Source organism: Pan troglodytes, chromosome 16 (genome assembly GCF_028858775.2).
Source record: "Pan troglodytes isolate AG18354 chromosome 16, NHGRI_mPanTro3-v2.0_pri, whole genome shotgun sequence".
In the NCBI taxonomy this organism is placed as follows: domain Eukaryota; kingdom Metazoa; phylum Chordata; class Mammalia; order Primates; family Hominidae; genus Pan; species Pan troglodytes.
The window spans coordinates 25,536,562-25,558,964 of NC_072414.2; the positions used below are offsets into that span (position 1 = coordinate 25,536,562).

Consider the following 22,403-nt stretch of genomic DNA (forward strand, 5'->3'; position numbering starts at 1 on the left):
GAGGTGAAAACCTGTAATCCCAGCACTTTGGGAGGCCGAGGTGGGAGGATCAGTTGAAGCCAGGAGTTCAAGACCAGCCTAGCCAACAGGGTAAAATCCTATCTCTACTGAAAATACAAAAATTATCTGGGCAGTGGCGTGCACCTGTAGTCCCAGTTACTTGGGGGGCTGCAGTGAAAGGATCACTTGAACCCAGGAGGCAGAGGTTGCAGTGAGCCGAGATCGTGCCATTGTACTCCAGCCTGGGTGACAGAGTAAAACTCTGTCTCAAAAAAAAGTTGAAGTAACTACAGTGATATTTTCCAGAAGTTAAACTAATGAAAAAAAATTGTTTTTAATGGTAAAATAAATCTTAAAAGTGAGACAATTACTGCAAGCTTTGCTGAATTTTAATATATAGATTTTTTTCATAACAAGGACTTGAACAGGAGGAAGAAAAGATCCTAGAACCTTGGGTATCTAAACTCCATACAATGAGCTAAGAGTACTCAGTGTCCTCAAATGGAGAAATGTGAAAGATGTCAAACCTACACACTCTTCAACTTTGGCTCAGTTTTGTTTTGTTTTTAAATAATTTTACCTATAGGTGCTTCAATGAGGAAGTTGTTCCTCTTTCTCAGTGGTGAAGCAAGGTATTAAAGTTATAAAAACAGAGTCTAAGGCCACTCCAGACTATTTGCCAATATGCATTGAGTACATTATGTGTAGCAGCACTCTTGCTGTGCAGGTGGTCCAAGCTGGATGCTCCTGTCCGGCTTTATTGCCCCACCATATCTCCCTCATCCAGCCTTCATTAACCCTCAGCTTCCAGCCTTACCAAACTCCAGCCATTCTGCAACTATGTTAGACACTCCTCTTGCTCTTTCCTTTCATTTCTCTAGAGACCTTTATATTCTCCAAGTCTCAACTTGTCCCATGCTCCCAGACAGATTCCCAGGCATCTTCCTCTCCCTCTAGAAGGCAACACATACGTACCTTCATTCCAATATTTATCGTTATTATTTTGTATTTAAATGTCCATTTCCCACCAGACTATGGGCTTCTTAAGAGCATGAGTTGGGTCTTCTGTCTTTGATCCCCAGTCCCAGGTGTAGTATCTGGCACGTAGGAGAGCCTCATTACTGCCTGTGGAAGAGTGGGAGGGAATGCAATATGGCTTTGTCAATTACCCAAATTAATTAGAGGGAGCTACCTAATCTTTTTTATTAATTAAAAAGAGCACAGTGATTTCACCATTTAAAAATTCACCACTTAGTTTAGAATCTGTTATAGGTTGAGTATCCCTTATTCGAAGTTCTTAGGACCAAAAGTGTTTCAGGTTTTAGATTTTTTGGGTTTGGGAATATTTGCATATGTATAATAAGATACCTTGGAAATGGGACTCAACTCTAAACACAAAATTCCTTTATGTTTCGTAAATACAAAGCCTGAAGGTAATTTTATACAAAATTTTTAATAATTTTGTGCATGAAACAAAATTTTGACTTTTTTGACGGTGACCCATCACATGTGGTTGAGTATGAAGTTCCCCACTTGTGCCATCATGTCAGTGCTCAAAATGTTTCAGATTCTAGAGCATTTCACATTTTGGATTTTTAGATTAAGGATGCTCAACCTGAACTAGACTAGCAGTAACCACAGAAAACATTAAATCGTTCTAAACTGGGATTATAAATATTACATAGCAAAGATACATGTACAGAATTTGTAAATAACTCATATCCATCAGGTGGGGATTTTTTTATATTACCTTTTCATAGCATACTATACAGCCATTAAAATTAAATTTCTAATGAATATTGTATTATACAATAAAATGTTTGAGATATAATTAGTAGAACAAGCTACAAAAACCTACTATACCCCAGTTTGAATAAAAAGTGTGTGTGTGGGGCCGGGCGCGGTGGCTCACGCCTGTAATCCCAGCACTTTGGGAGGCCAAGGCAGGCGGATCACGAGGTCAGGAGATCGAGACCATCCTGGCTAACACGGTGAAACCCCATCTCTACTAAAAATACAAAAAGTTAGGCAGGCGTGGTGGCGGGCACCTGTAGTCCCAGCTACTTGGGAGGCTGAGGCAGCCTCCTGGCGTGAACCCAGGAGGTGGAGCTTGCATTGAGCCCAGATTGTGCCACTGCACTCCAGCCTGGGTGACAGAGTGAGACTCTGTCTCCAAAAAGAAAAAAAAATGTGTATGTGTATAACTCCATAAAATATATATAACTCCATCAAAATAGAGTGTGTACATATATATTTGGAAGCATTTTTATGGAGTTATATTTTTTCTTTTGTATTTATTTGAGACAGGGTCTCATTCTGTCGCCCAGGCTGGAGCGCAGTGGCATGATCTCAGCTCACCTCAGCCTCCATCTCTTGGGTTCAAGCTCTTTCCACCTCAGCCCCCTAAGTAGCTGGGACTACAGGTGCACGTCATCACGCCCAGCTAATTTTTGTATCTTTAGTAGAGACAGAGTTTCACCATGTTGGCCAGGCTGGTCTCAAACTCCTGAGCTCAAGTGATCTGCCTGCCTTGGCCCCCCAAAGTGCTGGGATTATAGGCATGAGCCCCCAGCCTTTTTGTATACTTTCCTGTATAAATGGTGACCATTTATAATGAATACATATTATTTCTGTAATCAAGAAACAAGATATCTTTTTATCTTTTGCTGGAAACTCTATTTTAAAACCTAACTTCTCTTTCGTTGCTCTCTTTCTAATAGAAATGTAAACCCGAGAGGGGAGGGGTAGGTGGTTTTAATTATTAATATTTACTTTTAGAATTTCCAGAATAAGATGATATAGGAAAGCAGGGAGGTGATTTTCCTCACTACTTTAAGTCAGGAAATGATAAATCATCTAATGAAAGAGATGTGAAGAAGTTTTTTAATCAATTCAGAGTATAACTGGCAATGTGTTTTCCTGCTTATCCGAAATAATAAAGTTCTTTAAAACAAATAAGCAAACTATGTAGCATAGTTTTTTGTTTGTTTGTTTTTTGAGATGGAGTTTCACTCTTGTTACCCAGGCTGGAGTGCAATGGCACGGTCTCGGCTCTCCGCAACCTCTGCCTCCCGGATTCAAACGATTCTCCTGCCTCAGCCTCCCGAGTAGCTGGGATTACAGGCATGCGCCACCACACCCGGCTACTTTTGTATTTTTAGTAGAGATGGGGTTTCTCCATGTTGGTCAGGCTGGTCTCGAACTCCCGACCTCAAGTGACCCACCTGCCTCAGCCTCCGAAAGTGCTGGGATTACAGGCGTGAGCCACTGTGCCCAGCCTATGTAGCATAGTTTAATGGCTAGATGGCCTTGCCATTCTTCTCTTTGATGGCTTCTCTATTCAACCCTAGAGCAGTCTAATCTTTTTGAGGAAGTAGAAGACAGGAAGGTCTTTGGGCACTTAGAACTAAACAGACACACACACCAGCTACTTCTGAAGAGCGAGCTACACCAGCAAAAGCAGTCTGTCTGTTACTTCAGACACCAGGCCACAGTCTGAACACACATTGAGCACGTTAAGTTTTTGTTATTTCTCATTCTTAGCAGCTTGAGCATTTCCCCTGAGACTCATCGCAAATCAGGCATGGTGTCTGCCCACTCGCCAGCTTAGGAATTCATTTCTCATTGCTCATCTCACACAAAAGGAAACAAAAGGAAAGTTGCATTTCAAATGCAGTAGTACCTCTGGACCTCTTGAGTGCCCATCACACTTCCCCACCTCCTGCAGAGGCCTCTGAGCCTTTCTCAGCCTAGCAGGTGCCTCCAGAGTTCCACAGCCTTCTTCCTGTTCTTTCCTCACCAGGCCGGATACCCAGAGCTGTGGCTTCCATCAACCAGCACCTCCTGAGATCGGATGACGTGGTAAGCTGCTGCCTGGACCTCGGGGTGCCCAGCATCTCATTCCGCATCAATGGGCAACCCGTGCAGGGGATGTTTGAGAACTTCAACACAGATGGGCTCTTCTTCCCTGTGATGAGCTTTTCAGCAGGTGTCAAGTAAGTTATGGCTGTGATTTCATGGAGAGTAGCAGTTACCCCACCTCCCTGCCACCACTGTGAGCTGCGAAGCCAGCAGTCTCCTTCAGGGCTTCAGTACTGTGAACTAAGTTCCCCAGGACAGTGATGGTGCAAGGGCAAGAGCCAACTAGAGTCATTTGCTCCATCTCTACTGGTAGAACCTCCCCCAGGGGTTGTATTATGTACTCAGATAAACAGTAAGATTAATAGGATAAATCCTGTGTAGAAAATTAATAATTATAAAAGTATTACATGCTCATTATAAGAAAAACTTCAAAGACATAGTTATGAACAACACAGTAAAAATCACCTATGATTCCAATGGTTAGCTATAATCTCTATTAATACTTTGGCATATTTTTCAAGTCTTTTCTTCTACAAATATACATCATTTTTTAATTGGTATTACACCGAATATGAAGTGTATGTCTTGATTATCTTTTATTCAACAATAATGAGCCTTTTCCTGAGTCATTGAGATCCTCAAAATGATTTTATAGCCATATAATAGCCCTTTATTTGGCTGTTTCATGATACAGCCATTACTTTGCTGTTCAAGTCTATGCCAATTTCATTTTTGGTCAAAATGCATGTGTGTTTTAAAGTCTAAATTTATAATTATGTGGCCAAATTGATTTTGAGATTCTCTAAACAGTTCAGAATTCCTTATCAATAACTTTAGAATCTAAAAAGCTCTGAAAACCATAAATTTGTTCATAACTCATTTTGTAATAAAATCTAACCTGAACTCATTTTGTGACAAAACTGTCATCAGCAGAAATGAGGCTGTTTTCAGTCTTTCATTTATTCTACTTCTTGTGAATATTTATATGTTTAACTGCAGAGATATTAATGTGTCTCATTATGATGTACTGCCCCTCACCTGGCTGCAGTTTCTGCTTAATGTACATAACGGGTAACTTTTAAAAAAAATTCTAAAGAATTCCAAAGTCTGAAGCACATCTCTAATGATTTCAGATAAAGGATTTGGGCTTGCAGTATCATTTAAGGCAACATATGGGAACATCCAACTGATTGGATCCTTATTAATTTTTACTGTTACTTATTATTTTAAATCTTTGCTGATTTGGAAAAATTGTACCTTAGAGTATTAATTTTTTATTTTTTATTACGAATGTGGTGAAACATTTTTTATGCTTATTTTTAATGTACTTTTTCCAGCACAGTATTTTTGCTAACTTTGTGTTCTCAGCCTTTCTGATATTTATTTTTTGGTAGATATCTTACATATTTTGGATATACTGACTTTATATAGTATATGTAATATATTTACATGTTTATGTATAATAATTTTATATTAAGGATGTTAAACTGTTTTTTATTGGTTTGAAATATTTCTACCAGTTTCTGATTTATACTTTAACACTTGGGTTTTTTCCTATTGTTTTTTGTTGTTGTTTTTCACAAAAGGAATGTAAATCAAAGAAAATACCAGGAACTCATAATAGTACCACCTAGAGATAATCATATTAGCTTTTTATATACACAGTTAAATATTGTTCATTTAATTGGGCTTGTGCTATGCATGCTGCTTTCCTATATACTATTGCTATTTCTCTGCCTCTTTCCTTGTACCTACAAGTTGGATGCTATTTTTAATTATTTTAACCACGTTATGCATTTTAATGTCTGTAAGGCAAAACCCCACAATAACCCTTCTTTCCCAAACTTTTCTCAGCCATTCTTCATCCCTGTATTTTAAAGAGATCACAATCAATTGAGCAGGAGACTGGAGTCAACATAGAATCATACTAGTGTCCATGGAAGCCCCTGGAAAGGGTCATGGCAGGAGGAGAGTTGTGGGAAGCAGGAGCTGAGATCTGGGATCACAAAGAAACCATTTCAGGGATCCAGGTCCAAGTGAGGGGATTTTCAGGGTGAAACCACTCCAGTAGGCCTCAGCACCTCAGGTGGATTGGTAAACCAAGATATCTTTATATGTTTTCCAAAGTAGGATTTTGGTTCTGTTTCAATTATATAAACTATTTAGAAATAAAGAATTGTCCTTTGCGAATGGTACTCAACCTTTGGAATTTGAGACAGATGTGTGTGTATGTTTGTATATATACACAAGCATATTTACAAACATATTCATATAAATGGATATAATATATTGAAGTTATATATTGGCATTGTTTGAGGTTCTTGTAACAAATGGAGAACCAGTAGAGTAAAGCTTTACTGAGGTTGAAAATCTTCTTATCACATATTCAAGCCAGGGAATCTTACACTATCTGTAGGCACTGTGTTCTAAGAGTTGAAAGTTCTTCTGTGCTGAGGATATTTCATCCCAATTCTTCCTTTTTAAATATGTGAGGATACCACATAGAGCTATTCTCATTGACAGCCATCAGAAGCATGTGGAAAACGGGGAGTGTTGTTGACAAGAGAGGCGCTGTAAGCACAGAAAAATCTGATTGGAGCAAAAGCCTTCTGGAAGAGGGAAAGGACCTTCTAGCCCTATTTTCCATCTTCCCCACTCCACTCCTTAGGAATAAAGAGAATGAGTACAAATATAAATACAACACAACAGTGTTGGGATCATACATCCTTTGACTCAGGAACTTCCCTGAAGAAACAAGGTTACTCTGAGTAGTCAGTTCCCAGGACTGCATTTGCATGTGTAGCTGGTGGCCTTGGTCACCCACCATTAATACTCCTCCCACTTTTACTTATTTTGCCCATGTCCACTCATTGTTTTTTACTTATTTTCAAAGGGAGTACACCTATTTCACAAGCAAGTCATCTGAAAAAACTACTTAGGCAAATTTAGGTCTATGGAGAAGGGATCTTCTCCAGTCTACTAGCTAATGAACTTTTCCACATTTTGTGTTTAGAGAATGGTACATCTGCTCTCAAATGTTGCATAATGATTCTGAATCATTAGTTCGTCCTTTCCGTCTCCCTCAGAACAATGAGATAGGATTTTTGTGTCTGTGATTTTTTAGAGGGTAGTGGAGGGATTTTTTTGGAATCCTCTTGACAAGAACCGCAGTTAGCAGGTGAAAAAATAGTTGACTGAAAGGTATCCACATGTAGAAGACATTTCTGGGATCTGGTGTCTAGGTCAGCAGATCATGCAGCCTTCTGAGTGCACAGATAAAGGAGAAGCAAAGTTGCAAGAGAAGAAGAATGAGATGACTAATCATTTAGGAGGCACAACTGCTGAGGAAATTTAAGAAACCAAAGGGTCTGGATGTGTTGACTTGAAGAACCAACAGCTTAGCTCTGAGAGCTTTTTGCTTATAGCAGCTGAACAGGTGGAAGGCTAAAAAGCAGTGCCAGTGGGGTGTGCAGCGGGGCTTGAAGTCACTCAAGCTTCCTGTCTCTCAGGAAACTATGAGCTCTGATATATTCCTGGCTTCGGGTCTCACAGCATGTTGTGATTTGAAGAGAGGTGGAATCACAGGGTCTGTGTAGTTGGGAAATACATTTTACTGAAATGCCTCTAGTGCATCACATGATGACCTTGGTCAGGGTCAGTGCAGGACCTGTACTGGGGGCTAGCCAGTTGCTTATAAATCAAAATAAACCGATTGGGTATTCTACAACCCAAGTGTTATTCTTACATCAACTGGTAAAGTATGATTTGGTGCTGAAACCCAGCAGTTCTTCTCTGTACTACTTTAGTTCAGTTGAACAAAGAGCTAGAAAGAGAAACCACAATATGAATTCCAAGTTAATTAAAGTATCTTATTGAAAAGAAATGTATTGGTCGGGCGTGGTGGCTCACGCCTGTAATCTCAGCACTTTGGGAGGCCAAGGCGGGTGGATCATGAGGTCAGGAGACCGAGACCATCCTGGCTAACACGATGAAACCCCGTCTCTACTAAAAATACAAAAATTAGCTGGGCGTGGTGGTGGGCGCCTGTAGTCCCAGCTACTTGGGAGGCTGAGGCAGGAGAATGGCGTGAACCTGGGAGGCGGAGCTTGCGGTGAGCAGAGATCACGCCACTGCATTCCAGCCTGGGCGACAGAGTGAGACTCTGACTCAGAAAAAAAATGTATTTTATAATGAAATTGAAAAGAAATTATTGTTTCACCCAATACTGTAGAACACTTGCCTGGTTTTATAGCATCTCTCCCAGCAAGATGCAAAGTGTTACACCTGTCTAGAAAGAGATTCTTTTTCTCCCATCATAGAAGTCTTCAGAGTTGTTTCTCATATTTATTTTTAACTTCTGTATGGCTTCTAAGTTAGATTTGAGTTCTCTTTCACAGTCCTGTTTCCTCCTGTTTGATGGTCTTTACTGAGATCCTTGTCTTGAATTTTTAAAATAATTTTTATACTTACAAACTATGTTGTTAATAATACCTGATTAGGATGTCCCTGCCAGCCGTCATCGAAGAGCAAAGCTACATGAAGAGCAAAAATCTTTTTCAATTAGATTTACCCACAGTGAAGTCAAAGTTAGCATGAGTAATTACTGACAAAACCCACAAATCAATGTCATAGCCTCTTTTCTCTTAATGAATATGCCTCCATAGTTTTCTTCTCAATGTGGTTTGTTTATAGACAGTATTATTAGGGCAGTAGGCCCCCAGTGTAACAACCGTATTCATTATAGAATAGAATTTGGGATGAGGTATATGTACCTTGTAGCCCACCGAAAAGGTTGAATTACTTAGATGCCAGGAAGCTCTTACTAAAAGTGGATCTTATATACACCCCACAAGTGGCATGAATCAGATAGAGAGCATTATACAGAAAGCCATAGTATATAGTGAAATTTGGGTGCTAATTTTTTTTGCAGAAAATTAATGAGTTAGTCATCATAGAATATATTTTATGGCTATAGTTAAACTCCCCATAAATCTGTTTAATCATCTTATGTAACTCTTTTGCCAGCTCTAATTTATAAAAATAACCATATCCAAAGATGTTAGTATTTGTGGTTGCTGTTTGTTTTCTGTTGGTATTCTCCAGACTTGGCTAAAATTCAGGTAACCAACAGCTTAGCTATTTCCAGCTTGCTGTGGTCAATGCTGTGGAAATTATTGCTGAGATAAATATGCTTCTTCAGAGAACATGATGGGCACTGGCTGGATTGCCCTGAGCTTTCATCAAACACTAGCCAGAAAGAAATATGAATGTGGGAATGTCCATAACTCAGATTGTTCTCCAGTCTTAGCGATAGGGGCTAAAGATGCAATTATGAATCGTGACTTATGAGTCAAATTCAGGTCAGCAAAAGCTGGCTCATTCTTTCTCCTCTTAACCACAGCTTGTATCCTTTTCTTCTGTGAAACATTATCCCAGCTCTCTGGGAGGAATTCAATAGCAGATAACAGTAGTGAGACATCTAGCAAGACTAAAATGATTTTACACGTTTGCTAGCAAGCTCTGAATAATAATATGATAGCCCAACGAAAGGAAAGTTAGTCACCCCCTTTGAGCACAGCACAGCTTTGTCATGATTTTTACTATATTTTTTTCTTAATGGGTCAATCTTTCAAATCTGGGAATTTGTAGTAGGTAGACCCATCTCTCCTGCAAATTAACAAGCAAAAATGCACAAATCTCAAAGACGAAGTTGAAAATGCTGGCAGAGATTTTTCAATATAATTTGTCCTGTGTTTTCAAAATTAGTCAAGTAAATAAAAATTTCCTCTACACATCCCAAAACTTCACTACTCCCAGGCAGCTCTTACTGAAGCTATTGCTCATCTATGAGGTGAAAGAATCTAAGGACAGAGTCGCTTACTGTAAACACTTTAGGAAGGAAAAAATCTTTGAGAGCTGATGAAATATCTGAGTTATAGGAAGAACCCCAGAAAATGATACAAGTGCTGTGGTGGAATGGATTAAATAGATTAATGAATTTGATTTTTTAAATCCATTAATGTAGAGAAAAATCTGAGGATAAAGAGGAACTAATTGTAATGAAATCAATTATTAAATTCTCTTTTTAATTTTAAATTTAACATTTTGGGGATGCTGGTTGATTCCATGGAACTCAAGGAGCCAGGGAGGAAAACATGTAGAGAGGGGAGATTTACATTCCAATTGGACATTTCTCGTTTGTGAATGAGGCAAAGGATTTAAAAGATAAACATGAAGTGCCAGGTAACAATTTACTGAGAGAAGTGGACTGGTAGGTTTAACTTTATTGTTTCTTCTTCTACCCCTGTAACTCCATGCTCTGGAGAAGTTCTCGGGTAGGTCCTGTAGCTTTTATTACTACTTTTAGGAACAAGAACAATTTTGTCAGTAATTCGAAAGTTCTATCTATTTGAATATAAAATCAAAATTTGTATTCAGTTTACAGCTTGAGCCCTCCCCCAGCTTGGGCCTGCAGTATGAGGCAGCTGCTTCTCCACATTGGTCTGCCCCTCCCTGATTGGCCAGCTCCTATTGCAGACCCCTCTAGAGTTGAGACCCAGGGAGAGATGACTGGAGAATAGGCATGTCTGATGGAGTCAGTGCTATTGTCAGGTAGCACTGAGTCTTTGTGTAGCAGTTGTACAGTTGCTGCCTCTTTCTTTTCTGGGACCCTTTTGTAGTTTTCTTAGCCTCAGGCTGGGAACTTCTGACCACAGTTCTTTTGACACAAACCTTACCACTTCTGTTGGCTGCTCCCTCTGGCTGACCCTACACCTCCCTCCAGATCCCCTTTCCCACATCCCCCAGCCCCTGGGTTTCTGATCTCTACTCAGACATTTGCCTTTCTGGGAAGTCCCTTTTTAAGATGGCAGATGGTGGGCTCATTCATGGAGCCCTTAAATAGCCTTCTAGGGAGCACAGTCCTTGGCGTCACCCTGAGCGAAAGGGCACCTCTTTTCCATGCAGCCCTTTCTCACGCTGTCAGCTCTGTCACCAGGAAAATGTGTCCCTCAGTAAACTCCAGAGGGCACTTGTCAAGCTTCCACGTGGTTTCTTGAAACCCTTATCATTTGGCTTCCGAAAAGGGAGAACGCTTCTCCCTTTCTCCCTGAAAGTTCTCTCCAAAGGAATTCTTTCCTTTATCCGTCTAGAGGTGTGTGATAGGCTGTGGCTGATAGAACTGGTTTCACAGTGTTTTTGTATATACTACATAGTTGACTCAGCACTTTACTTTAGGATGTGAAAATATTTAGCATCCTCTGAATTATGGATTCATACATCTAACTGTGGGACCTCAACCAAAACTCTGAGACAGAGGGGAGCCCACTTTCATATACTCAGATAATTAAAATGAGTTTCAGGTATTTTGTTACCTTCTTTCGGTCGTTCCCTTCAAACCTGAATTTTATCTCCCTAGTTATTACCTTTGATCTCATCAATCTGGATCTCATAGGGCAAGTTACAAAGGGGACCTTCAATATTTGTGGCGGTTTGTTGGATCGCTTCTCACAGACTCTGGGCAGTTTGTTCACAGGCAGTGAGGGGAGGAGCCACAGGTGGTGGGTGTGCCTTGGACCATTGTCTGTTCAATCTGCCTGCTGAGGGCACAGGGACTGTCATCTGCAGGACTTCTGAAGCAATCCAGGACCTTTTCTTCTACCCAGTGAAGCACTGCACGATGATGTTTAAAGACCAAAGCTTCAGTATGCAGTAAACACTGATTCCTGCCTGTGTTAATTTATTTTACAGTTTATGTGGCCATTAGAGAAGATAAGATTCAGATTTATAACCAAATGATCAGTCTCCTTTTAATAACTGAATATAAAAACTAAGCATTGTTCTCATTAAATGCTACCTGAAACTCTACTTTTCTTGATTTGTTATCTTATCCAGCAGATTTTAAAACCTAAGAGAAATTTTGAAACTCAACAATTAGCAAGAGAGCTCATGAATAATTAAATTCCTCTAGAAATCCTCATAAGAGATCATTTACTTGTTCTTGGAATCCATATGCTAGTGAGTAATGGAATACACTTACTTGCTGTACAAGCTACTAGGCATTCAGCTGCTCACAGGAAAGATGCTCAATGAGAAGAGAGAGGCAGAAAATTTCCCACACTAATTCTTTGCCCAGAAAGATCCAATTTTATCCCATGGTTTCCATATGTCAGTACACAATCTGTTATGTTGCAATTGAATTGGGAAGTTCTCAACAAATAATTTTAAGATTTAGTCATTATTTCCTGAGGTTCACTAAATTAGTAATACTGCAGGCTAATGACTCAGTTTTGTTTTAATTTCATTGTTCAAATTCTTAATACACATAGATTGTGTCCTATTACATAACACTTAATGTAGGCGCATTCACAAGGGACAATTGTGATTCTAACTCTATATCATTATTACTGAGTACCTTAAAATAGGAAATTGGGAGGTTTCGTATGATTTCTATAATTAATTTTAAAACAGCATTTTATAAAATGCTTTTCAGATAAAGTGTCTGCTCTTATTGGGAAGGAAAAAAACCTTAGCACCTCTTTACTTAAAGAGGCTTTATTTTCCAGTTTCACGATAGGATATTTCCACCATCACAATTATGCAGCCAATACTGAGAATATCTTGTAAGGCTGCCCTACCAGAACGTTCCAGTGAAAGGAAGTGAGGCCCACTGGAAAGTATCCTGTTGTGAAAGTTTTGCCAAATCATAACTTTTCTCCGTTTACCTCATCCCCCTCCACACATACACTCAGTCCATGAGCAATTCCGAACAAGCCTAATTCCAAAACAAAACTGGATGTGGCTGCTTGGATCACCTCCGTCCAACCCACCATTATCTCCCTCTGACTATTTCAAGAGTCTCCCAATTGGTCCCCAGATCTATCTGCATAGGGCAACTAGGAGAATCTTATATTTCCTTATGTTACAACCCATCAGCAGCTTTCCATTTGGAATACAATCCTACCTCCTTGCCGGGGCTCATAGACCCTGCCTGATACAGCCCTACCACTCGGGCTCATGGTGTTCTCACCCACGGCACCCTCCTTTCTGTTAATCCGATCCACCCAAGGTCTTCTCCACCTCAGAGCCTTTGCACTTGTTCCTCTGCCTGAAATGCTCTTCCTCCAGATCTTGAGCTCACTGATTTCTCCTTACCCCTCAGAGTTAGCTCGCATGTCAGAGAGGCCTTCCTTGACACCATCTCTAGCAGCCAACCCCTTACCTGAGTGATTTCACATCTCCCTTTTTAAAACCCCATCAGATGTCTCCCAATCAGTAATTAACACCTATTTGTCTGCTAGAATACCTGCTCTGTGACACCAGGGATGCCATATACCTTGTTCATTGCTGAATCCCCAGTACAAAAGCAAGTGCTAATTGTATGGGCTCAGTAAAGATTTGTAAAATGGAGAAGGGCAGGGGAATGAATGTTGTACATAAACACTGCATATATATTGGCTTTTTTCCAGTGTTCAATTACTGTTGAACCTCCAGAGCTCCATATCTCGCCATGTTTTAATTATGGAAAACTGGTTGTATTTCCTCATCAATTTAATGTGGTTGCAGTTGACTTGTGAAAGCTCTATTTCTGATTATAAACCTGGGATCATATGAAGTATCATTTTGAAATAGCTTATTTTCACCTTCTTTTTGCATGGGGAACTTTAGGGTCCAGTCTAACTCTAACCTAACCCATATATATGAGGCTGACTTTCAGCCAGAATGCTGAATTACAATATTGAAAGACTTCTGCGTGGTGGTAATCAGAGCCTGCCTGCTATTACTGTGAGACCTTTAGTGTCCTTCCCCACTTCGTTGGGAAGTCCCAGTGAGCACTGCAGGAGGTGGGCCAGGGTGTCAGGACTGGGTACTATCAGGAGGATGATACTAAGAAAGACACTGGGATCCCAGTGAGCAAACTCTTGATGCCTATCTGTGCCCATACAGCCATGGCTGCCTCCTCACAGTCGCCCCCGTATGGCTGCTTCGGGGAAATGCGGTCTCCACAGTGTAACATTTTTAAGTAACCTCGCCAGCCATGTACCATTTGTGATTAATACTCTGATGTTACTTAGTCTTTTCCCCTGAATATTAAAATAAGATTTTAATACTTTCTCCACATAGTTACGTCATGCTTTCTTTAACTGATGTGTGGATAATCTCCCTCAAGAAGAGTTGAAGTTATCACACTAATTTTTATATGATCTTTACAGAGAATAATCTCATCACTATTATGTTTTTCAATACTGCAATAATATCTATAGTAATTATTTACCTATTAGAGTACAGATAAACTTGGTTCTAAAAACCTAGTGGTTTATGTATATAAATGTTTAGGAACTTAGCCGTGATGGGTCAGCTGAGGATCAGCCTTGATGCTCACTTACCCCTCTGCTGTTTTGTTACATACTGGATGATGTTTGCTGTGGTTAACCTGAAGTCATTCACTTCTCAACAAAATTATGTTGAGGGTGGGAGGTAGGGATTGATCTTTAATTTTCACTTATTTGGGCTGCATTTTTTTTTTAACCTCTGTATTTCTGCTATCTTCAAATGACAGAGTACGTTTCCTTATGGGTGGACGTCATGGAGAGTTTAAGTTCCTGCCTCCCTCTGGCTATGCCCCTTGCTATGAAGCCTTACTTCCAAAAGAGAAGATGAGATTGGAGCCTGTCAAAGAATATAAACGTGATGCTGATGGCATTAGAGATCTCTTGGGTACCACCCAGTTCCTCTCCCAAGCCTCTTTCATCCCATGCCCCGTAGACACCAGTCAGGTAGGTTCAAATTGCCCGCAGAAGGCAACCCATATAGATGAAGCAATAGAGTTAAATACTTCTTTCTTTCTTGTTTTTGAACCTTTCTTAATATACATGCTCCAGAATTGTTGTGTAATGTGAACAACTGTTACTCCTCACATTTTCACCATGTGCATCAATTGGGTCTTTAAGGATTTCTCAATCAGTGAACATGTTGAGCACCTGCTACGTGTGTTATATTCTGTGAAGGATAGACAGAAATATTTATTGTCTGGGAATTCTCAACCAAGTTAAAGATGGAAGAAGCAAATGTATTATTTTTTTAAAAGGCCAAATGTAATAAATGCAAAATGGACAGTATGCACCAGTAAATACTAGAGAAATCCTTTAGGCTAGAATGTTTCTAGAAGTCTGTGTGGTAAGGGTGGAATTCAGTTAGAGCCTTTAAAAAGCTTAAATAGGGAGGGAGGGTCTCCAGGGGTGATATAAAAGAAATGGTATAAATAAGGGCCTAGAAATAAAAACACAAAGTAGAAGTATAGACAGGTGGCAATGCGTATTCTCATATGGCTGGGCTCTGGGAAGAGGGAGGAGCAAGTAGGAGAAGAGTTGGAAAATAAAAGGGAGAGAAACGGAATAGCGTGAAGGGCTTTGGAAATGCTGTTAAATGGATATTTTCTTTCCCCTCCAGGGTCTGTAATTTGAGAGAGACACATTCACATGGTATTACAAGGGGCATGCAAGAGCTTTCAGCATTTTCTACACAGCAGGGCTATTTGAATCACTATTCTAGGTGTTATAGAAAATAAATGAAAAGAGACCATGCCTCTAAGGCACTTGGGATTAATAATTTCCCCAATATAGCTCTTTTAGCCTAGAGACTTTCTCTAGCATGCATTTTTCCCATAATATTCGTATGACCCTATTACATTCATCCATGTGTATGTGTTCATGAGTCTGCTTCTTACCTCCTGTGGCTAATGACTATGTATTAGTCCATTTTCATACTGCTATAAAGAACTACCTGAGACTGGGTAATTTATAAAGAAAAGAGGTTTAGTGGACTCACAGTTCTGCATGGCTGGGGAGGCCTCAGGAAACTTACAATCATGGTGGAAGGTGAAGGAGAAGCAAGCACGTCTTCACAAGGCAGCAGGAGAGAGACAGCGAATGGGAAGTGCCACACTTTTAAGCCATCAGATCTTATGAGAACTCTATTATGAGGACAGCAAGGGGGAAGGCTGCCCCTATGATCAAATCACTTCCCAACAGGCCCTTCCCCCGATATGTGGGAATTACAATTCGAGATGATATTTGGGTGGGGACACAGAGCCAAACTATATCACTTTTGATATCATTTCAGTATTTCTCTGCCTGCTTCACAGAGTACCTTAATGGGGAATGAGAATGTTGATAGGAAATTGAGAGGGGGTTGTGAGCTAGAGGTGATTCTAAGAATTAGATCATCTGGGTCCTGTGTATTCTAGATGTCAGGGAGGAAAAACTTTTCTTCTACCCTCCTAGGTTCTGTTTTTGGGGTCCTGTGAATTAAACTCATATGGACAGATTAGCAAGAGAAAAAAACATTTTAATCACCTGGTATGGAGTTCACAAAGAAATGTGGCTCAGGGAGGAAGTTAGAATTTGGAGCTTATATACCATCTTAATAGGGAAAGGAGAAGGGGAGAAGGGCACTTCTGGGAAAATAAGTGTCTTTGGTGAAAAATAAATGATTCCTAAGGAGAACAGATAGGAGATACGATAGTTCTGTGATAGAGCCTGTTTAGGTGTGATGCTGACCTTTCTCTGGTGGTAGAAGTCAATCTCCCCTGGGAAAAAAATTGTTGAATTCTTTTGGGGGGCTCTTTTTTTAGGTAGATAAGAGGAGTCCAGAAAAAGCCCCATCCTGTATCATTTGTTTTTCAAAGTCTTCAGCTCAAAATAATCCTTATACCACTGTGGCATTTTCTGGACTCCTTCATAGACAAGAAGCTTGAAGGCCAAGGCCTGAAGGAGCTTATCCATGGATGCAGGGCTGCTGGTGCCCAAGCAGGCAGAGAGTAGAAGCATGAGTGTGACTCCTGTCTGGGCTGCCTCTCCTGACTTAAGTAAGCAAGTAATCAGAAACATGTGTGTTAGATAGGGTTTTCTAGAAGATGCTGGCCTCAACAAGGGTTCCAAAGAATGAGGTAAAGTTTTGATTGGGAAGACTTGTTGAATGGCTTTGACCAAAATGCTGATAGTTATATAGACAATAAAGTCCAGTCTGAGGTGGCCTCAGATGGAGATAGAGGAACTTGTTGGGAACTGTAGTAAAGGTCGCTCCTCCTATGCAAAGAGACTGGCGGCATTTTGGAACTTTGAATTTGAGAGAGATGATTTAGGGTATCTGGGGGAAGAAATTTCTAAGCAGCAAAGCATTCAAGAGGAAGCAGAGCATAAAAGTTTGAAAAATTTGTAGCCTAACGATGCAATAGAAAAGAAAAACCCATTTTCTGGGAGAAATTCAAGCCCACTGCAGAAATTTGCATATATAACAAGGAGCCGAATGTTAATCACCAAGGCAATGGGGAAAATGTCTCCAAGGCATGTCATTGACCTTTGCAGTAGCCCCTCCCAGAGGCCTAGAAGGAAAAAATGATTTTCTGGGCCAGGCCCAGGGCCCCCTTGCTTTGTGCAGCCTAGGAACTTGGTGCCCTGTGACCCAGCCACTTCACTCCAGCTATGGCTAAAAGGGGCCAAGGTACAGCTCAGGCCATGGCTTCAGAGGGTGCAAGCCCCAGGCCTTGGTAGCTTCCACGTGGTGTTGAGCCTGTGAGTGCACAGAAGTCAAGAATTGAGGTTTGGGAACCTCTACCTAGATTTCAGAGGATGTATGGAAACACCTGGATGTCCAAGCAGAAGTTTGCTGCACGGGTGGGGTCCTCATGGAGAACTTCTACTAGGGTGGTGTGGAAAGGAAATGTGGGATTGAAGCCCCCACACAGAGTCCTCACTGGGACACTGCCTAGTGGAGCTGTGAGAAGAGGGCCACCATCTTCCGGACTCTAGAATAGTAGATCCACCAGCAGCTTGCACCATGCACTTGGAAAACCCATAGACACTCAAGCATGCAAGTCCTCCTGAAATGGATGGTTAGTTCTCAGCTCCAGCTGACAGATGCCAGACAAAAGTGTGGGTCCCGTGTTAGCCATCTTCTAAGTTGTCAAAAGAAACGAGAAATCTGGAATTTTATATGAAGTCTCCCATTTCTTAGGGATTGTCAACCAATAAACATGAAAATAATAATAATAAAAAATCTGAGAGGAAACAAAACTTAGGCTCCCAGTTTGTGACCTCTGTGGCGAGATAGGAGCAAAACACCAGGAAAATACAGAGGAACTCTCCCTTTAGGTAATCAGGGGAGACTTCTCAAAGGTGATGACATTTGAACTAAATGCAGGAGGATAAACATTGAAGGTATTTGCCAGGTGCTGAGGAAGGGGGGTGTGTGGTGGAGGGTGTGTGTGATGTATATGGTGGGGAGTATTAATAAGGGTTAAGGTTGCATATGCAAGGGCACAGAACTGTGAAACAATGTGGTCTTTTGGGAGAATTTCAAGAAGTTTGAAAAGGATATGTTTGTAGAGACTGTGATGAGAACTAAAGAAGAGCACTGTGTATGTGGTTAATACATCTAGTCTTAGTGTCAAGGAACACTTGGGTGACACTAGAGAGTGTTTTGACATGATTTTTTGTTGCAGACTTGTCCCACTGGTTGCAGTGTAGAGGATAGATCAGTGGAGAGCTGGGGAGGCCAGTTATAAGGCTCTTGGAATGGTCCAGGGAGAAAATAATGAGGTTCAGTAATGGAGAGAAGGGAATCCCTCAGAAGGACACTTAGGAAATGAACATGGTAGGTTTCATGACTGGTTCGATGGGGGAGTAGTGCCAGGGGAAGGATAATAGGATGACTTCCAGGCTTAAAGAGGTAGTGGGGCCATGCAACAAAAAGCGAAAATAAAAACAGGAGGAGAAAAAAGATTTTGAAGGAAAAATAATGAATTCAGCTTTGGGTAACATATTGAGCTCACTTTAATGGAAAAATCCTGTAGGCAGCTGGAACCATGAGTCTAAACTTCAAAAGAGACCATGGTTAGAAATGGCCTGACTTGGGAGTGATCATCTACTGGGTGAGAGAACATGTAGAGAGGAAATAGGGTGAGGCAAGTATTCACATGTGAAGAACATTCAACACATACACCTACAGAAAAGACTAAGAGGCAATGGTCAGAGAGACAGCAAGGAGCAGAGAGGAAGCCAAGAAAGGAAGAGGGAGGAGGGCTGGGGAGCATGTGGGTCAGGCAGAGTGAGGTCGGATACTGCAGCTCCTCCTGGGTGATGTGCCAATTCAAGTGGGGTGCCCAACTCCTATAGATTTTATGATAGGTTTCAAAACAATCGATTCTTTTCACTTGCTCCTTTTCCTTTAGGTTGTTTTGCCACCTCACCTAGAAAAGATCCGAGACAGACTAGCTGAAAACATCCATGAGCTTTGGGGAATGAATAAAATAGAACTTGGCTGGACTTTCGGCAAGGTATGTGTCTCAGGGCCAGGTTAGGGTGGAGGGTGGGATTGCCTTGTTGCCTGGAACCGTTCTTCCTGCTGCACGCCTAGTTTTCATTGCATTCACTAGTTAGGAACACTGAGGAGACCAGGTCTTCACAGACAGAACCAGAAGTGTCTCCCCTTTCTTAATCCCAAATACTGGTTTATTTTATTCGGGATATAGCACTGTTTCTCAGCACTTGCTTCAGAATACTCACATCTCTCCTTCAGAAGAAAAGTTGTCATCTCTGTATGGATAGTGAAAAGTGGCTGATTCATTGTTTTGAATCAGAACTTGTTTAATATGGTTTTCAGATGTGTCACTAAGATTAATGGACACTCAGAGGAGGATAGGGAATCTTTCACTGGAAATCATTTTTCAGAGAGAATGTAAATTGACTGTGTTCCATGATTTGTGTAAGGTCATGTCTGAAGGCAGAAGGATAGGTGAGTTCTGAAGCTTCCTATAACGCCGACTCTCTCAAATGACACACATTCTAGCTTAGTTACTGACAGGGTCTCTGCACTCCCACACTTGTGTATTTATATAGCTACCATAAAATATTCTCACATGAGGATGGCTTCACCATTGAACTCCTAATATCTAGCTCAAGGTCTGTCATGTAGTACAAGCATTCAACAAATGTTTGTTGAATGAATGAATTACTTAATGTCTAGAAGTGTACTGTCTAATACAAAGCCCTGAGTCACATGTACTTGAAGTGTGACTAGTTTGGATTGAGATGTACTAAAAGTGTAAAATAGTCACCAGATTTTGAAGATTAGTGTGGGGGAAAAAGTAAAATATCTCATAAATAATTTCTTATATTGATTACTTGTTAAAATGATTATTTTGCATTTATTAGGTTAACCAAAACACATTAATTTCAACTTTTCTTTTTGATTTTCTAATGTGGCTACTAGAAAATTTGAAATTACAAATGTGCTTCACGTTTGTGGCTGACTTTTGGTTCTACTGCACAGCACTGGTCCAGATTCTGTAGCCTGTCCTATGCTGAAGAATGTTCCTCTTCAGAAACGTTATGGTTACATGAATTTTGGAGGAACAAGAGCATGGCTGCCACGTGTAGCACTGCTTCTTTCGGAAAGTATGTTCGAAATGCAGATGCCTGTCTAGAAATAAATCCACGGAGCACAAACCACTGGCAACTTGGAGACTGTGTGTCTCATTGACTAGAGAGATCATCTGTTTGCCGATTAGCAAGTTGCTGTCTTTCTCTTGCCTGATATGGATTGCCTGGGCCATGTTTCAAAGTATGTTCTGTTCTGTTTTCCCATGCAGTGCCAGCTGTCAAAACTTAAATCACATTCTTTCTTATGTCACCACCTAGATACGAGATGACAATAAAAGACAACACCCTTGCCTTGTGGAGTTTTCAAAGCTCCCCGAAACTGAGAAGAATTATAACCTGCAAATGTCAACTGAAACCTTAAAGTGAGTATTTAATTGAGCTGAAGTTTTACAAACAATGAATAGATGATTTAATGCATTATAACTAAACTGCAAAGATATGTCTCTTGCCTGAAAACATGGCACATTCTGATAAATTAGAGGAGATGATGATGAATCATGTCACAAGAGGATTTAGCATAACCATCCACCATTATTATTGACTATATTTCTTAAACCATTTGCTATTTGCTAGGGACAGGGAAAAAGTAAGAGGCAGAAAAGAAACTTAGAATCAAAGGACCAAGTACCTCCTGCAGTTCACATTAAATAAAGGAAAAAAAAATGAAGCATTTCTAAAACCCGTTGGGAAACCTGATCTGATACACTAAAATTCAATTTTAAAATAACTTTCGCTTCTCCGTGATGCTACCCATGGGCCTAATTTAGACTTTAACTTCTCTAGCCTAAATTGTTATCTCCCATTTTGAATTCTTTGGGGGCTTGTTACCTGTTCTCTTGTCTTTGTATTTCCCTGTTCTCTAGTTGTCACTGCAGAACATTATAACTTTGTGGTTTTGTTGGCATAACGATGCTCCGTAAGGTCCCTTGTCCCACAGGCTTACATGGGATACCTTCAATTACACTGGCACCTCTTGAGGGTATGGCTTTGTACTTCATGGTTTTAAGCACAGCTCATGCCCTTACAGGCATCATGCAGTAAATATTTGCTGACCTGTGGGCTGGATATTAGAATTCTATCTGTTCCATGGAATTAGAAGAGGCATATAATTGTAATGCAAATTTATAAAATAGAAAAATGTCTCCAAGAGGGGCAGTTAACACATTTCTCTTTTGTAATCTTATGCTTGCTATCATCTAAATCGGGAGTTGACAAATTATGGCCCCTGGGACAATCAGACCAGCTACCTATTTTTGTAAATAGATTGTTATTGTAACAGAGTCAAGCTCATTGGTTTTCATATTGCCTATGGCTGGCTTTGCTCTGTAATCACAGAGTTGTAGCTGTGACAGAGACATATGGCTCACAAAGCCTAAGGCATTTACTCTGTGGCCCCTTACAGAAAAAGTCTACTGAACCCTGGGCTAAATGAATGGCTCTTGTCTGTTTTCAACTGGGATGTGAATTAGGGTTCCTGCTGTTCCTAACACTGCAGTTAACCATAGTCTTCTTCCGTTGTGTCACAGAACCCTCCTGGCCCTGGGGTGCCACATTGCTCATGTTAACCCAGCTGCTGAGGAGGATCTCAAGAAGGTCAAACTGCCCAAAAAGTAGGTGATTTTTTTTTAATGGTTCAAGACTTCAGTGCTTCGGCCTGTATTTTTAATCCAGGAGGGTGGTACCAAGACAGACAACAGCCCACATAGTTGCTAGCACCAGCTCAGAAGGGCTCCCCTGTTTCCTAGATGGCACTGAAGCCCTCAGATAGAAGCCTGGTGAAGAAGTATTTCAGGGTTTTCCCTCTCTTTGCCCCTTCCACCTGGACCTCACACTAATATTGTTAGTTTTGAGCCAGGAGGTCAGATGGATGCACTGTCTTAGATCTATAAGAATAGCATTCAGCACAAAAACTGAAAAGTGGTTCCCAGCCATAACAGAGAGTCACTCCTCTGGCACTGGACCAGCCTTGTAAGTCCTTTGTGGAAGGGGTATCTCTGCCACCATTCGTTTGACCCCCTATATCTGCCTGTGTCCTGCTCTGCCTCTCTCCCACTACATTCAGACACAGTTGCACATTTCTTGTCCTTGCACATTCAAATGCTT

The 22,403-nt window shown here is 40.7% G+C and overlaps 1 protein-coding gene across 9 annotated transcripts in view; it reads left to right on the forward strand.

Annotated features, from left to right (window-relative positions):
- RYR3 (ryanodine receptor 3) overlaps positions 1-22,403 on the forward strand; it is a 563,725-nt gene that overhangs the window by 305,424 nt on the left and 235,898 nt on the right. For all 9 annotated transcript variants that reach the window (XM_016927886.4, XM_016927893.4, XM_016927892.4 and 6 more), the window contains exons 19-23: positions 3,803-3,995; positions 14,420-14,636; positions 19,091-19,195; positions 20,559-20,662; positions 21,827-21,910. In XM_016927886.4, the coding sequence (XP_016783375.2) occupies positions 3,803-3,995; positions 14,420-14,636; positions 19,091-19,195; positions 20,559-20,662; positions 21,827-21,910 (703 nt within the window). The remainder of the gene's footprint in view (positions 1-3,802; positions 3,996-14,419; positions 14,637-19,090; positions 19,196-20,558; positions 20,663-21,826; positions 21,911-22,403) is intronic.